Here is an 18357-nt window from a genome sequence, read left to right on the forward strand (position 1 = left end):
CGACAACAAGACTGTCACAATTTTACAGAGATTACTCACAAACAGAACACACAGACAAAGAGATTCTAATCCATCTCTCATGTAGCTTCTTTTGATAGAATCTCCTATCGGTAACTGTATAGCAGACGTTTTAGCATATAATCCCATACTCTGCTCTCTCGCTTCTACTTTTTCATGTCGGTGCAGTCGTAGGTGGCCCCTATTGCAGTCATTGTCTTGTTAACTGTCGCCGTGTGGCTCCTATGCATGATTGTGTGAATGTCAAAAATTGAACGTACCTAACTTTCTGACCATCCAACTTCCACTGTGGAACAAAAAACCTTACTATTGTATTGAGTAGGTACATTGAGCAACCTAGCTTCCTCCTGACTGCCAAATGTCCTGTTCTAAAATTTATATAACTCGACCTCTACGTCTTAAGCTTGATGAGCCAAAATATAAGATCTTGTTCTTGTTTCCTACCGTTTTAGCCTATTTGTTTTATCCAAATCCGTTCAATCTCTGATTATAATCTGTAGCCCTATGTATTTTTCAAATTTTTATTTATTTATTTATCAAATCTCCTCAGTTCTGTCAAACTCAGTGCACAATGAACCTCCCTTCCACTTTGAACCAAGCTTCACCAAATTTGGGAACGCCGTAGCAAGGAGTGCGATTTGGTTGTCGGACACTCCAAGTCCATATCTTTTTGCCGCACTTCACCCTATCAAGTTGGTGTTCTTTTGTTGTTGCTTCAGAGCGACCCCATCCATCACTCTTGAATGAGTCCATTGTTCAAATGAGTCAATTTTCATCATTGTGAGTTCCTCCGCTTTTCACTGTCTTTTCTCGTCCCCAAGGATGTTGTCTGTCCTCCGGAGTGTACTTGTCCTCCTCCAAGCACAACAGCAGTCTTTTCTTGTCCTTCGCCAAAGGTCAAAGGTGCTTCAGAGCCAGGCACCATTTTGTAGTTGTTCACGGCTGCAGGCGAAGACTCGGATTGGGTTTCAGGGGCCCTGACACTGAGAATGACAGGCTGGTTTGAACACTTGTAAGACTATCTCCAAATGTAGCTGCTTCCATCAATTTGCTGGTAATGTTTGTTTACCAAACTTCAAATTCTTCTAATAACAGCGGTCTCGTTTTTATATCGTAAATCCTGCAACTCATCCTATTTTTGAGCTACATTTTATCTATAGTTCCAATTTAATCGGACAGTATGTTGTCTTCAGTATCATTATTGAAAACCAACTCATCGAGGTCTGCTTTCCACATCAAGCCCTGATCTGTATGTCTTGACCTCTCACATGTTATTGTCATGCTTGCTCAAAAATGTGACTTAGAGTATGGTGCTGTGAATTCTCAATCTCCCCAATGAAATTGGATCCCACCTCGTAGTTCTTATCGTTCTCATGTTCCTGTTAGCCTGCAATTGTCCAAATCAAAAATGTTTTCTTTTAACTGTCTTTCTTTTGAACCTCTAAATCTCTCGTGTTGCTAACCTATCTACACCAGAACAAAAAATTTACCACAATATAACACCAAATGTATTCGAAAATTCATTGTCATAAAGTGTTGTATTATTACTATCTTCCACTATCTGTCCTACTCACTCCCTCCCTTTGAGGCTTGGCAACGCCCATGCCTCACACCTTGACAAACTTTTTGGGAGAATGCGTTCTTTACTACATACGATTCCATCATCATTTAATTTGACTTTCTTTCCAAAACGCTTCTCAATTTCTCAGTTCACACATCTTCTACATGTGTTACTGGTTCTCCAGTTTTTCTCTAGTTAATTATCAATCCAAAAGCTATGCGTTTCTTTCTAACATTCAACCTGCTCAAAATCACTCTTTCATCAAAGTCGCTCTACTAATTTTCTATAGTAGTCGCCAACAACTTCAACCATTCAACCTGTAATTTCTTTTCATTCAGGCTATCATTCATCAATGTTCATTTGCATCTCACACGCAGTCTCCAAAAAGGAGTCTTTCTATCACATTGGTCCCAATTCATCCAAGCTCACCACACAACATTCATATATCATTTTCAACTCAGGTTTCCTGGTAGAACAATCCACCAATTCAAAAAAGACTTAACTAAAACAACCAACTGGCAAATTAATCTGATTTTTTTCTTTGTTTTTAAATTTGAAGAACTCAATCTCTCAGATTTAGCTTGCATTTAGAATTTTGTATAATCTTATAACACAACCAATCAATTATTCCTATTAAATGTAGCATTGCAAAATCTTAAATTCACAATTTAGCTTCTTCCAATTCCTGAAAGCATGTTCTGTCATTTTTTTTTCTTCGAATTTCTCATGTGGGCTCGACACTTAACATGCACTAGTGTGGATTAGTTTCTGCTTGCAAACAGATTTCTCTCTTTTTCCTCTCATTTTTATCTTTCAAAATCATTTCTGTTCTGTGGTGCTAATTGGATAGACCACAGTCTAGCAAATTTTTTTTTTATACAAAAACTTTAGCCTATGTTCATCATTTTAACATATACGCACACACATGCACAGCTCTCGCATGCAAAAGGTAGTTCCCAGCACCAATGATTCGTCACAGGCTGGCCATTTCCTGTGGTCGATCATGAGCTGGTCCCTCCCATGCACACGAGGACAGCACATTCTAATTTTATTTATTTATCTTCTAGAAGCAAGTTGCATTCCTTTACCACTTGATTTGCATATTTTAACTTCAGTGTAACACAATTTGAGCTCTAGTCATTTGTAATTTGGGCACACAAACAGCATTGTCATACTTCTTGGATGGACAGGACTTCTAATAATCTAAAAAAAAAAATTCTAATAATCTGACAATGACATGTTTTGCTGTCATATGGGCATCTATTCTTTCTTTCTCTGTATGAGCATAAGCGGTCAAAGAGGAGGAAGCTTGTCATGCTAAAAATGAGGCTTTTCCTCTGCTCCTTCCTCCACCCTTTGATTGATATTGTTTTGCAAAATGACACACTCTTGCATAGTGTCCTCGTCTCCCACAGTTCCAACAGTTGTCTAAATCTGATAGGGGTTTTGATCTGAATGGTGGCTTGCGACCTTGTTGGTATCTAACTCTCCCTCTGCCCCTTTGGGAACTTTGGAAGAAGATCGTTGTATCTTCATTTAGATCATTATCATCATCTAGATGAAATACATCAGAACTTTTGCCTTTTTTGATCACTTTTTCAGCATGTCTGGCCCATTGCATAGTTGTTGTCACACTTGCAACATCCACTTCCACCAAATGTTTCCTCACCCAGTTGCCTATTTCAGGTCGGAAATTAGTGAGGAGCGCATTTTTAAGCTGTTGTTGATAAGCACTCTCAGCTGTATCATTGAATGGGATGCCACTATGCACCCTGAATTCTTTTTCAAATCTCAATTGAATGGCGGCCTCATCACTTTTCAACTTTCTATCTTTTGTCTTTTGGATTTGTTCTCTTCTTTCTTGTGAAGCTTTCAACCACATTTTAGCACAATCCAATTCACTCTCTTTTCTTTTCTTTTTCAGTCCATTTTTCTTTCTATCCACACTCTCTTCTAAAACATCAACTACTATCTTCCACACTTCAACTCTCAACTTCCCTTCTACTCCATACTTTTTCTTCCACTTCGGCATATATTGCATACAATTAAGAAATCTACTCGCCATGTACTTCTCATCTCCGTCAAGAGGTAGAGATTTACCGTTTTTATTTCCCATCTTAATTCTAGTAGTTTTAGGTTTTACAATCTCTGTCTCAAAAATATTATTATTATTATTATTACTATTATTACTTATTTATTTCTTTGAGGATCCTCAATGCAGGTTTAAATTGACCTTTCAACAAATTACTAGCCTGTATTATTGCCGTGGATCAACGCTAGAACTGCTTTTTAGTCAATTTATCCTACCAGTCACACACTCAATCACACTAACTCCAGCGCTTTTTTTTTTTTAGGCCTCATGGCTCGGACAAACCAAAGCCGTATCTCATAGCTCGGACAAACCAAAGCCGTATCTCATGGCTCGGATAAACCAAAGCCGAATCTCATAGCTCGGACAAACCAAAGCCGAATCTCATAGCTCGGACAAACCAAAGCCGAATCTCATAGCTCGGACAAACCAAAGCCGAATCTCATAGCTCGGACAAACCAAAGCCGAATCTCATAGCTCGGACAAACCAAAGCCGTATCTTTAGCGCTTTAACTTACTTGTCCCCTGGTTCGTTGCACTGCCGGATCCCGTCAATCCACCTCTGTCAGACGAAGGCAGACCTAAGATGCTGGCCCAGCGAAGAATTCTCTTCCCAGGACTTTCTTTTCCAGGTCCTCCTAATGGACGCTGGCTTGTCGACAATGCAGCACGTCCTCCTTCGCCGGTCAGATGGTGGGTATGAGGATCCCGGGTTTCGGCACCAAAATGTTAGAGATTTGCTCACTCCAACTTATTTTGCAAGAACCACACAGGAGACAAGCAAGTTCTTTTAGACACCTGCAGGTGGAGAGTCCATTCGTCGCTGTCTGAACAGCGATTATCGAATGAAGTCTGACTCAGGCCTTGTGCAGGAGCATTTTTATTGAGAGAAACAGAGTGGGGGTTGAGAGTGGGGGTCAGAGTAGACAAATGGCCGAAGCCCCTGGTTGATCAAAGCACAGCAGGGGGTCCTTCACGATGTTGTGTGAACAAAACAACTTTGATTGCTTCCTCTGCAGCTAGTCAATCAGTTCAAAAGATCTTAGCACTTTGTTCTACTACTTTTGTTAAGACAGGACAGGCGAGTTTAATTATTACAGGTTACATTCCAACATAATCCTACGATAAAGATAACCTGGAAAACCCTAACAGGGTCCCCCCTAACCCCAAGCTTCTAGACACAGTACTTGTTCGTGTGTCCGTAGCTGCAAATCAGTGAGTGAATGACAAATTTAACCAAGTCGGAGATTGGGATGCGCTTTGTGAGCAGCCAGTAAACCTTATGCTCCGCCTCTGGAGGAAGCAGCAAATCTTGGACTCGCTTACTACTTTGCGCGCCGCGCACACGCTCGAGCACACTGTAATGATGTGGGTAAGAGCTGTTTTCTGCTTGACTTACACAACACACAAAATGTTATATTTAATATTAAACGAGACACTTTTACATCAAATTACTCCCAATTTCCAGTTAGTTATAGCCCATCCCCAAACACTTTGGGGTGAAAGGGTTGGTCACCAGGGAGCAGACAACCAACAAGTCAAATTATAGTCTTAACTTAACCTAATGAACATGTTTTGGAATGTGGGAGGAAGACCCTGCTAGCACAGGAAGAACGCGTGACAACCGCTGACTTGTGAGTGACGCGGACGTGCTAACTACTCGATCGCTGTGCCACTCCAGTTTTGAATATTTCCAAATTTTCTCATCTTAAGGTTGCATGAAAATCTACCAGGGACTTTCTGTAAATTTTCAATCCTTTTGAAACCCTACCAAAAAACAATATATAAATAAAACACAAAACATTTATAAAATTATTTTTTAATAACAGTAGAAAAGAACAGACTTACCTGCACAATGAGCACATTACACATTTTACATTCAAGAACCGTAATTCAATTATAAACAGTAAAAGGTAAATTATTTTTACATGAATTATTATTGAGCTCTAGCATAGAATGAAAACTATTATGAGACAAAATAATTTTTATAATCAGTTTTTTCCACTATTTAAATACAAACCTCATTGTTCCAGAGTGGGGCATTTTTCACATGCAGTGCCTAGAAAAAGTTTACGTACTCCTTGGACTTTTTCACATTTTGTGACCTTACCATGTATGTATATATTTTTAGATTTCATGAAAGAAATCAACACAAAGTACCACAGTGGGAAAAAAAACGACATACAGTTTTTAACATCTTAAGCTAATAGAACTCTGGAAAATGATGTGCATTTATATTTAGCCCAAGTGTTTCCACATCTCTGTTGTTACTTTGTAGTTGGCTTCTCTTGACGTCATAGCTACAAACGAAAGGGAGTATGCAAACTTGGACCTTACGCTGGACCTGAGAGATGAGCTCGCGAGCTAGGACGGTGCTAGTACAACACAATGGGGATGGGTTTTAAATGGGACAAAAGAAGGAGGAAAAAAAAAATCATGGGTTTTGTAGTTGGCGAACATACCTTAACCTCTTAAAGTAAGTTATTTTAAACTAAAAAAGCAAAGAATAAAGTTCAAGTGGTTTGAATACTTGTTTAAGATACTGTACGTATATGACCCACTATTAGTACCAATTGCATATACGTATCTATTTACATATATGTTTCTTCATATTCCACTGGCCCTTGTTGGCCTTGAGGAGCCTGCTTGAAGCCCTGGGGAGGCAGTCACGCTTGAGTGGTGGCTGTGCTGGCAGATGGGTCGTACGGAGTGATGACACAGAAGACATAGCCCCTCTCTTGGAACGCTTGTCTCATTTCCTCCTGTTGGCAGACAACCAGATATTGCTCCTTTCAGTAATAGTCAAGCAGTAACCATAATTGGTACTTAATATTATTAGTATGTTATTAGAGTTTACAAAAATAAAAATGCATATTCCCAACCATAATGTACGCTAGCGGGTATCCTCCATAGGTTGATGATGATCACTGTTATACAACTTGTAAATACCCATGGACATTCATAGGAATAGCAAGACTCGTGTAAACTGTGAGCTACACAGTGTAGCAACTATGTTGTAATGAGATCAGTTGCTTCTGAGTATGTACAGGAGATGTAAAACATGAAAGAATTTGAATTCTATACAGTAAATCCTCGCTTATGACGATATGTTCCAGACTACTAATGCGAGACATGACTGATATTGATGATGTGAGAATGAGGAAAGGGAGTGACCCTTGAGCAAGTTCAACTGAAATATCAGACACACTTTTGAGACTTTGTGGCGCATGACTGAGTTTGAGGTTTTGCCGTGCTCAGTCATACAACAGCAAGTTGAAATTTGCAGTGTATGCATACATAACTCCCAATATGTTCAAAACTCATATGGCACTGATTGATATAAAAAATATTTATTCTTTTTCCTCAAACCACTAAATGAGTGATACTTTTGAATACCACTAGACAGAGCCCGCATAACACTTTGAGAATCATTGAATAGTTTAAATTTACATTTTTATCCCGGGGGAGGCGGCGGACATTGAGTCTGAGTGGACCATGTTCCGCGCCTCCATTGTTGAGGCGGCCGACCGGAGCTGTGGCCGTAAATTCGTTGGTGCCTGTCGTGGCGGCAATCCCCGAACCCGCTGGTGGACACCGGCGGTAAGGGATGCCGTCAAGCTGAAGGAGTCCTATCGGGCCGTTTTGGCCTGCGGGACTCCGGAGGCAGCTGACAGGTACGGGATGGCCAAGCGGAACGCGGCTTCGGCGGTTGCTGAGGCAAAACCCGGGCGTGGGAGGAGTTTGGTGAGGCCATGGAGAATGACTTTCGGACGGCTTCGAGGAAATTCTGGTCCACCATCCGGCGTCTCAGGAGGGGGAAGCAGTGCAACGTCAACACTGTTTACAGTGGGGATGGCGTGCTGCTGACCTCGACTCGGGACGTCGTGAGTCGGTGGGGAGAATACTTCGAAGACCTCCTCAATTCCACCTACACGCCTTCCATTGAGGAAGCAGGGCCTGGAGACTCTGAGGCGGACTCTCCAATCTCTGGGGTCGAAGTCACTGAGGTAGTTAAAAAACTCCTCGGTGGCAAGGCCCCGGGGGTGGATGAGATCCGCCCCGAGTTCTTAAAGGCTCTGGATGTTGTGGGGCTGTCATGGCTGACACGCCTCTATAACGTTGCATGGACATCTCCAATGGCGATGAGGTAGCCTACAGAGAGGAGGTCCTGGAGCTGGTCGACTGGTGCTCAGAGAACAATCTCGCTCTGAACACCAAGAAGACCAACGAGATCATCATAGACTTCAGAAGGCACAGCCCTGAGCCAACTCCCCTCTTCATCAACGGCGAGCAGGTGGAGAGGGTCCACAGCACCAAGTACCTGGGCGTCCACATCTCTGACCGGATCTCCTGGTCAGAGAACATCCCCACCATCGTCAAGAAGGCTCAGCAGCGGTTACACTTCCTGAGAGTCCTTAGGAGGTACAACCTCAACACCGACCTGTTGCTGACCTTCTACCGATCTTCCATTGAGAGTCTACTGACCTACTGCATCGTAGTATGGTTCGGCAGCTCCACCGCCGCTGACAGGGAGAAGCTGCAGAGAGTGGTGAAGGCAGCTCAGAGGATCATTGGCCGCCCTCTCCCCTCCCTTACGGACATCTACACTACCCGCTGCCTCAGCAGGGCTAAGGCCATCTCAGCGGACAGCTCCCACCCTGGCTCCGCCCTGTTTGACCTGTTGCCCTCTGGAAGACACTACAGGCAAATGAAGACCAGGACAAACAGACTCAAAAACAGTTTCTTTCCCCAAGCCATAGCCGCCCTCAACTCCAGCCGACACTGATGACACTTTCCTCCTGCACTACTACTGCACTTTGTCCGCACTACTGTTTCCGATTATTCATCTACTTTTCTATTAGTCGTTTACTTGACTATGTTACTTGTATCTACCTCATGCACTGGATGGAGGTCTCCAATTTCATTGTACTATGTAGAATGACAATAAAGGTTTTCTGATTTCTGATGACATCGGGGACAATGCCTCTGGATTGGCACACTGGGGTGGTGGTTCCCCTCTTTAAGAAGGGAGACCGGAGGGTGTGTTCCAATTACAGGGGAATCACACTCCTCAGCCTCCCAGGTAAGGTCTATTCAGGGGTGCTGGAGAGGAGGGTCCGTCGGGAGGTCGAACCTCGGATTCAGGAGGAGCAGTGTGGCTTTCGTCCTGGCCGTGGAACAGTGGACCAGCTCTACACCCTCGGCAGGATCCTCGAGGGTGCATGGGAGTTCGCCCAACCAGTCCACGTGTTTTGTGGATTTGGAGAAGGCGTTCGACCGTGTCCCTCGGGAGGTTCTGTGGAGGGTACTTCGGGAGTACGGGGTGCCGAGCCAACTGATAAGGGCGGTTCGGTCCCTGTATCACCGATGCCAGAGTCTGGTCCGCATTTCCAGCAGTAAGTCGGACTCGTTCCCAGTGAGGGTTGGACTCCGCCAAGGCTGCCCTTTGTCACCAATTCTGTTCATAATTTTTATGGACAGAATTGCTAGGCGAAGCCAAGGCGTTGAGGGGGTCCGGTTTGGGGACCTCAGCATCGCGTCTCTGCTTTTTGCAGATGACGTGGTGCTGTTGGCTTCTTCAGGCTGCGATCTCCAGCTCTCTCTGGAACGGTTCGCAGCCGAGTGTGAAGCGGTCGGGATGAGGGTCAGCACCTCCAAATCCGAGTCCATGGTCCTCAATCGGAAAAGGGTGGAATGCCCTCTCCGGATCGGGGATGAGATCCTGCCCCAAGTGGAGGAGTTCAAGTATCATGGAGTCTTGTTCACGAGTGAGGGGAGGATGGAGCGCGAGATCGACAGGCGGATCGGTGCAGCGTCGGCAGTAATGCGGACCCTGTACCGGTCCGTTGTGGTGAAGAGAGAGCTGAGCCAAAAGGCAAAGCTCTCAATTTACCGGTCGATTTACGCTCCTACCCTCACCTATGGTCACGAGCTATGGGTCGTGACCGAAAGAACGAGATCCCGGATACAAGCGGCCGAAATGAGTTTTCTCCGCAGGATGTCCGGGCTCTCCCTTAGAGATAGGGTGAGAAGCTCGGTCATCCGGGAGAGACTCGGAGTAGAGTCGCTACTCCTCCACGTTGAGAGGAGCCAGATGAGGTGGCTCGGGCATCTTATCAGGATGCCTCCTGGACGCCTCCCTGGGGAGGTGTTCCGGGCATGTCCCACCGGTAGGAGACCCCGGGGACGACCCAGGATGCGCTGGAGAGACTATGTCTCTCAGCTGGCCTGGGAACGCCTTGGGATCCCCCGGGATGAGCTGGGTGAAGTGGCTGGGGAGTGGGAAGTCTGGGAGTCCCTCCTAAAGCTGCTGCCCCCGCGACCCAACCCCGGATAAGCGGAAGAAGATGGATGGATGGATGAATTAGAACGGAATTTGATAGAATGTATAAAGTGAACACATTTGCCGCATTGGAAATTAAAAATGGACACCGATTACTAAGAATAAAGCTAAAATGAAATGCCAGTTTATCGATCGGGTCCCACACGAAGCCACACTGGCGGCGCCATTACTGTGACGTCACAAGTTGTACATCTGGATGTCAACAAACCCAAACAACATGGCAGATGATAGCGACAGCTCCGTTTCTTGCGGCAATATTAGCATCATTTTATCCCATTCAGAAACCTCTTTTGACGCAGAATATGATGAATCTAGCAGTTCACTTGGGCTGAGCTGAGCACATTTTCTGAATTGTGCCCCTCCCGTCACTCTGGTTAGGTTGGCATAGTAAAAAGTGCTCTTGGGGGCTTTAGAGTGCCGAGTTGATCTCGGCACATGAAGAAATGACCACCTGCAACCTTTGGTTTAGGTTTTATAAGCATTTTTAATTTTATTGCTTAAATCGCATTTTCTCGACGAGCTGAGCACGTTTTCTGAATTGTGTCTCTCCCGTCACTGTGGTTAGGTTGGCATAGTAAAAAGTTCTCAGGGGGCTTTAGAGTGCCGAGTTGACCCCTGCGCATGGAGAAATGAACATCTGCAGCGTTTGGTTTAGGTTTTAGGCGCATTTTTAATTTTATTGCTTAAATTGCATTTTTTCGTCGAGCTGAGCACGTTTTCTGAATTGTGCCCCTCCCGTCACGCTTCGACATACTTTTCAAAGTCAAAGTCTCAAAGTCTCCTTTATTGTCAATTCCTCCGCATGTCAAGACACACAAAGAGATCGAAATTACGTTTCTCACTATCCCAGGGTGACAAGACAGCGTTCACAACGCACATACAAGTAAACAACACAGGAAAAATAAAACAAGAAGATGAACAATAAGAGTGATAGCACGCTAGCCGCTCCCGATGCACAGCAGAGTCCGGAAAGATAAGACAGAGTTCACAACGCACATAAAAGTAAACATCACAGGAAAAATAAAACACGCTAGCCGCTCCCGATGCACAGCAGAGTCCGGAAAGATGACAGTCAACCAGGCCACTGTGAACACGAGCACACAGCAGGCAAGCACTGTCAGGTTCGTGGATCCTATCAGGCCAACGCAACCCATCTTGTCTTCCCGCGAACGAACGTACGCCAGGAGAATGGAAGGCACGGCTGGGCGAGCTGGGTTGGCCGCAAGCCTGGCCCGACGTCTCCGCGATGGCCCCTCTTCTCTTTTTGTTTACATTCACTGAAGCTAAACGCGTACAACTTGGGACGTCATGAGACGTCACTTCCGGCTGGCGGCTCGGTGCAGTCCAACTCGTCTGCGCGGCAAATTTAAATAAAATTTTTCACCGCAACAGCTTCCTTTTCGTTGTTTCGATCGTCAATTTATATTTATAAGCCCATAAGCTAACTAAAACCGATTTGTACATATATCGGTGTCTCTAGGCCTTTAAGGCAGCCAAAGGGGTCCTTTGTTACGTTAATTTACATCAGGGATGCTGTTGGGAAGCCGAAGGGGTCCCTTTGTGAATTCTCCCTACATATCAAAGTCTGTTGACATTTTATTAAAAGAAAAGCAATACGCAGATGAGAGTATCAGGCAGACTGAGTAAGTAATTTTAATGATATGTGATTTGGGTGGAAGAGAGAATAGCGTAGCCATGTGTTCGGCCATTCTCTTTGACTTGTGAGTGACTGTGTGGATGAGGTGCTTCCGCGGGCTTCCCCCTTTCTGACTCAAAAACGATCTACGCTATCCATAACACTGTAAATAAGGCAGTGATAAAGATCAAACAGCCCCACTTCTTATCATTTAACGCCTTTAAATTGGTCACGGAAATTCATCGAATCACTAGAGCTAAGGTTTACGGGCTTTACGCGCTAGGCATTTAGCTTCGTACGGTCTTATATCATGCATTTAAATTACTACTTGAAAATGTATTTATGACAACAACAAAAAAAGGGGTCCATGACCAAACCCCTTTAGACAGAAAGTCGCCCAGGATTGAAGCGAGTAAAATCGAGATTTAGGTGTATTTAAGTACATATTGTACATGTTAAGTATATATTTTAAGTACATTTCAGTTGTATTTATACATATTTTACAGCAAATGTGCTTTTGACGACTAAAATCATTGTACCTTTTGACTATTTTAATATTGGCCATTGTGGTGATCCTTGGAGAGCTATATATTTTTTGTCGAGGCGATACTTGATGTAAACAGTTTGAGATTTGAACACTGCCATCAATAAAGGCAACTGCAGCTGGAAATATTCTGTGTTGTATTCTTACTAGTTTTTCTGGGTCTCGACATAATCCCACCACTGCCCCTCCACTGCCTGGTAACTTCACTGCTGAGTCAAACTGCAAGAAGCACAAGGCATTCGGAGAAACAGCCTTTTACTTTTGAGAAAGACACAAAATGCTATTGAAAATAAATATGAAGTTTGTATGTAGAGACAGATATCCCTGAATGGCTACCTCCTTTGCTAACGCCACCATCTTGAGGTTGCCAGGTCCAAGGCACTCATCTGTGTACACGGACCTGTTGGAGGCAGTGTATCTGCTGCTTAGTCTAAACACACTTGTGTGGCTGTACAAACAGCTGCTTTTTCACGTTTAAACTTTGACATTATTATTCTAAATACAGCGCAAAAAGACTCTCTTAAATGTGTCCGTTGCATCAAGATAAGACATGGTTCTATTTATGTTAAAATTCCAAGACAAACTACAGTATTTCTAAAATCCTCAAGCGAATACTTGCAATGGTTCCATTTTTAATATTGTGCATTGCAAGTAGTTTTACGATGATTTACCTCCTTAGCTCAAAGTTTTCGTCCATTAGTTGTGCGAGACGGTTCCAGTCTTTTTCCAATAGAGCCACCCTGAGAAAACAGATGGGATGTTTCTTTCAGCCACGGCTAAGGTGAAATGAAGGTCTTGTATTAAAAATGTTTCCTCAAAACACACCATAAGTGTTTACAATCTAAAAAAAATATACTTGAGACATAATGACTTGCTCTACCTGGCTTGATCAGTAAGGTGAGCAAATGTCTCCATGGCTTCGACCACAAGAGGCTCCCCTGAAGAAAGACAACTCATGCTATACAAAGAACCTCTTTGCAACCACTTTTTGTGATCTACAACTATAAATAAATATCATTACATGATACAATATGGACTATAAAACCACCTAAAACATTGTGTGCCAATTTTAGGTCAATTAAAATCACTGATTTTATGACAAATGCATTGAGTATTCCGACTTTTCAGATTTCAAACGGTAAACTCCCATTTACTGTCATGATTTTGGTCCTGACATTACAAAGATTTTTTTTTGGGGTACAATTATCTTTTTTATATTGAGTGTAATTCCAGAATGGACTGAGTGAACACTTATGTTTGAAAGTGTAAATTTCTAGGGCTGATGGAAAAAACAGCCAAGCAACTCAAACTCACTTGTGTTGACCACAAAAATTGGTAGAAACAAAAATTAAGTCCCAATGATCGTCACACACACATCTGGGTGTGGTGAAATTTGTCCTCTGCATTTAACCCATCCCCGTGTGATTTTGATCCATCCCCTGGGGGAGAGGGGAGCAGTGAGCAGGAGCTAAAAATGTAGGACCGAAAGCAATGGCTCTGGGTTAATTTTCATCTTTAGGCATGATTCCTTTTGTGTTGTCCATTACCCTTGCTCTTTCTCAATTACGTGTTCATATGGGTTTGTATTATTTTCCAAATGTGTTTAAAACTCTTTGGGAAAACTCAAGTGCCATAAATGCTGTAAAAACATACCTAAAGTATATTACTTATTGCGGGGGTGGTCCGGAGTGTAACCAACGCGAATGGAGGAGGAATTTGTGTTTTATTTAATAATAAAAAAAGAAAAGAAAATTAGCCTACCACTGAGCCAGCGTTGTCGGACGTTGTTATGGATGCGCCCAGAGTCACTCGGGTCACTCAAGTAGGCCAACCAGAATGGAGGCAGGCCGCTCATATCAAGGGAAATGTAGTTCCCTTAAAGTGTAAAACACCACACATGCCATACATTTAAACTATAAACTGATTTTTGTTTCATGTGTGTGTATTATACAGTAATGTGAATACCATAACCCTGTTCTTCCATGAGCTTCTTGCTGAAGTCCATGTAGACTAAACCTTCGTAGACCTGCACAACAAACCATAATTCCCTGCTACTGGTTGTGCACATAACGGTCAAGACCCACTCCCACCGAGGGGCAAACATTTGCAATATTTGTCAAAGGTAACGAATGCACGTTCATGTCAGGGTTCACCAGGGTTCTCTCAAGGTAGCCAATTGCTCGCCAGATGTTCACCAGACCGTTTTAGAGTTTTTCTTGTAAATGCAAATGCTCTGTACCCCCGGTCACCAGTCCATCCCTGTTTACATATGCTACTTACCTGCGCAACCCTGTCTTGAAGGCCTGCAGTAATGAAGAGTTCATCAGTTTCCACATTTAGAATGAAGTTGGCTCGGGTTGGCTTAGGGAGATCCTGGTATGTACAAAAAAGTTTGTCAATCACTCTAATACAGAACTTCAATTTGAACGCTGTTTTGCATTTTCTTTGTGACTCCCACCAAGTTGTATAATATTGGTTGTGTATGGATGTGCTTGTTCTAATATTATTCTTGTAATTGTTGTTGTTTTTTTTTAGATGTAGTTAAATGGTAACAAACACACAAAGTATTTACAATCAAATGGTGGGTTGATTGCGCATGATTTTAAATGTCTGTATTTTGTAAACAAATATAATTCTCAATGGATTTGAAACATTTGGAATGACTCTCACAATGCACTTGGAGGAGGTAACAAAGACAGGTCTGAGTGTCAGTGGTGCTGTGTCAGTTCGTCATTACGTGACTTCCTTACATTATCTGTGAGGTTGTAAAATTTCATGAGACACTTCAAGGTAGCTGAGACAATGGCGCTGCAAACAATATTGCAAGACCAGTATATTATTTCTTATGAACTGTATGAACCAGATAGAATAACCAAGGCAAAGTGCATTGAAAAGCAAGTTAACATGTAGTGCGTTCTTTGCAATGGATGACAAGAAAGTTATTAACCTGCTGCCAGCGAGGCCCTACAACAAAAACAGAAAGAAAAGGATATTTAGGTTCCTCTTTTAGTTTACTCGCTTAGTCATAAGGCAATTAGTACGAGTGGACCCCTCACCACTTGTCGTGGAATATTTGTGTCATACTTCACTGTGAAGTTCTGCTTTGTCAAAGCAATGCTGTGGAGAAACAAACAATGTCAATTACTAAATGGGTTTTCTAAATATGTCTGCAGGTGCAATGAATTATGCATAATTTCACTTTACCCAAGGAGAAATTCCATTAGTAATAACCTTAGTTATGTAATTATGAAATTAAGCGCTAACACTGATAACACTACTATCTAACCTATTCTGCTTGGCTTTTGGATTTGGCATGTTGCTCGGTGAAGACTGAAATAAGAAGCATTATGGAAATAAGCCCTGCTGTGAAAGTTTAAATTCCGAATGGCTTGCTCAGACATGTTTCTGGCGATAGGTAACCCCCAAAATATTTAGGGTAGTGTGGATAATTTCACACTTGTTATGTGGGCACTCAAGAGACTCAAGCGTACGCAAACCTCTTGAATATGTTACCGTTAAGAAGAGCTGTCTTACTAAATTGATTGGCGAATGATGACATTTTTTAAGATAAAATGACTAGTACAGTATTCTTTCTTTAAAGGATGTATTCAATCAAAGCGCTTCCACCAAATCTCACCCTTGTTTGCAGCAGAACTGGTAGAATTTCTTACATGTCGCTTGCAACAATCTGAGGCCTCCAAAATACCTGCAGTGGATGAACCATACAACAGATATGACAGGAGAAATTGAAAAATATTGTTGCGTATCAAAGGTAATCTGTTATTGGATCATACAAACCCTTCTTTTCTACTGATACTGAACAAATCTTGTAAGCTTCCAAACTCTGTGGGGTCGTTGAGAGGATGAGGAACGAGAACCTGTAAGATCAAAGCAACTTAGTTCTTGCTGGTGGTAGTGATGATGATGTGGGGTGCACCAAAGTGTGTGTACTGCTGTACCAATGTTTGACTTTTCACTAGGGTGACCTCGGCCCAGAAGTTCATGATAGTCATCGCGATGGTTTTCCCATTAAAGCAGTCTGATGGATTCCCCATTAAGCCAACCCTGCCATTATCAGTCAATTTATTGCAATAATCACATGTTCTTTATGGGGGTAAACATAATGATTAAAACAATAACTAAACATTATACTTCAATTAAACATCAACAAAAATCAAAGTTATTGTTATCATTATTATTACTAAGCAAACCTGGCAAAAGACCGGCACGTAATTTGTCTGGCAGAGTTTTGTTGCTTGGTGGAGAAGCGAGTGAGCCACTTGGTGTAGTCCGATAGACCCTGAGATGTTAAGTAACACACATTGTCATTAAGGAAGGGCAAATGAAAAGGAGATGTTAGTTCTATATGACAATTTTTTAATATTATCAGCATTAGTTCAACTTAACATCATAAGCGTCGCCTCATTGATATGCAAAGACAGATGAACGATTACGACATTATTATGATTCAAATTAATCCGATACTATGTTGTGATTTGGGTGAAAATCCTTCAGGGTTTTCGTACAATGTTGCACAGCATATCCTTTGACGTCCATCCATCCATCCATTTTCTGTAGCGCTTTGTTCCCACGGGGGTATTACATAAATTCACAAACCCACCAGTTAAGAAAAAAATGCACCCTCTTAAAGGGTAAGCCGATCATTTGAGACGCTTTTGGGCATCTCCAACTGCAAATCATACAGGCGAGGCATCGTAATTGCTCATGACGCAACAGGGGACGGCTGGTTAGCAAGTCCGCCTCACAGTTAAGAGGGTACGGGCTCGATTCCACCTCCGGCCCTCCCTGTGTGGAGTTTGCATGTTCTCCCTGTGCTCACGTGGGGTTTTCTCCAGGCACTCCGGTTTCCTCCCACATCCCAAAAACATTCATGGTAGGCCGATTGAGCACTCCAAATTGCCCTTAGGTGTGAGAGTGATGGTTGTTCGTCTCTGTGTGCCCTGTGATTGGCCAGCAACCGATTCAGCAGTATCCTACTGCTGGGATAGGCTCCACCACGCCCGTGACCCCTGTGGGGACAGGCGGTATAGAAAATGGATGTATGGATGGATGGATGGATGGATGGATGGATGGACGGACGGACGGACGGACGGACGGACGGACGGCGCAACAGGAACGAGTGAAATTATACTGTAAAAAACAAAAGCACATACCACTTGTCCGATTAGCTGGAAACCAATTGGAAGCTTCATTCCAAACACATCAAGTAGATTATTGTTGATCATTCTCTCCTGAGAAAAAAAACAGTTTTATCAGCAACAGCGTATTCGACCATGAGAAACTTTGGTACAATGTTACGTCAGCACAGTGGAGCCTCCCTGAAGTTGAACACTTTGAAATTCAAGCATCATTCGGTTTCTTCAGTTCTTAATTTCAGAAAGAGTTCATGTTTTATATATATATACTATATATATATATATATATATATATATATATATATATATATATATATATAGCAAGAGAAACCATTAACATGCTCCGTTGGAACAGGAGTAATACACGAGAAAAATGGAAAATATTAAATTCTATATGAAATAATGGCTTAAAAAATAAACTATCCATAATAATAATAATACTTTCTATGACCTAGTCGAGTCCAAAACAGCACAAATAATGTACAAAGCTTATAACAATCAATTATGCCACAATATTCAGAAGATGTTTGGAACCACGTCACTGCTTCAAGCTAAGGGGCACGTGATTTAAAAAAAAAAACTCAATGGTGAGACCCAATGTAAAACAAATGTGTGTCTCTGTTAAAGGTGTGAACTTGTGGGAAAACTGTGATGATGAATAAAAAAAATAATGTCAAGCTCTTCATGTGTTCAAAAAGATGTATCAATATATTGTATTGCAAAATATATAAATCAGTTATAAAACAACTACAGCTACACACATATATATATATATATATATATATATAAAATAAGTAATTTTTATACTTGTGCAAATAGGAATATGTGGAATATGTTTCTGTTCAGTCTGCTTGAGCCTTAGGAAGTGACAGAAATAAGACTAGGGGTCGGGCCAGATAAGTTCTTTGTACGTACTTCCAACCACTCCCTTTGAACATGTAAACAACTTAGATCTATAATAGAGTTTTTTCCTCTTTCCCATAAATGTAAACATTTTATGTAACATAATG

At 42.3% G+C, this 18357-nt stretch overlaps 1 protein-coding gene across 3 annotated transcripts in view; it reads right to left on the reverse strand.

The window, feature by feature from the left end:
* Positions 1-18357, reverse strand: part of gkup (glucuronokinase with putative uridyl pyrophosphorylase) — a 22027-nt gene continuing 3670 nt past the window's right edge. For 2 of the 3 annotated variants that reach the window (XM_049725790.1, XM_049725788.2), the window contains exons 8-23: positions 17366-17443; positions 16403-16491; positions 16151-16256; positions 15990-16069; positions 15829-15897; positions 15248-15308; positions 15139-15155; positions 14942-14999; positions 14472-14564; positions 14157-14217; positions 13953-14066; positions 13072-13129; positions 12863-12931; positions 12528-12591; positions 12339-12410; positions 1-6430 (exon numbers count right to left, since the gene is read on the reverse strand). In XM_049725790.1, coding sequence (XP_049581747.1) covers positions 6335-6430; positions 12339-12410; positions 12528-12591; positions 12863-12931; positions 13072-13129; positions 13953-14066; positions 14157-14217; positions 14472-14564; positions 14942-14999; positions 15139-15155; positions 15248-15308; positions 15829-15897; positions 15990-16069; positions 16151-16256; positions 16403-16491; positions 17366-17443 — 1185 coding nt within the window. In that variant the 3' untranslated portion in view covers positions 1-6334. Of the gene's footprint in view, positions 6431-10774; positions 11096-12338; positions 12411-12527; positions 12592-12862; positions 12932-13071; positions 13130-13952; positions 14067-14156; positions 14218-14471; positions 14565-14941; positions 15000-15138; positions 15156-15247; positions 15309-15828; positions 15898-15989; positions 16070-16150; positions 16257-16402; positions 16492-17365; positions 17444-18357 lie in introns of those variants that run through there. The other variant, XM_049725789.2, reaches the window with a different exon arrangement.

Source organism: Syngnathus scovelli, chromosome 7 (assembly GCF_024217435.2).
Source record: "Syngnathus scovelli strain Florida chromosome 7, RoL_Ssco_1.2, whole genome shotgun sequence".
Taxonomy (NCBI): domain Eukaryota; kingdom Metazoa; phylum Chordata; class Actinopteri; order Syngnathiformes; family Syngnathidae; genus Syngnathus; species Syngnathus scovelli.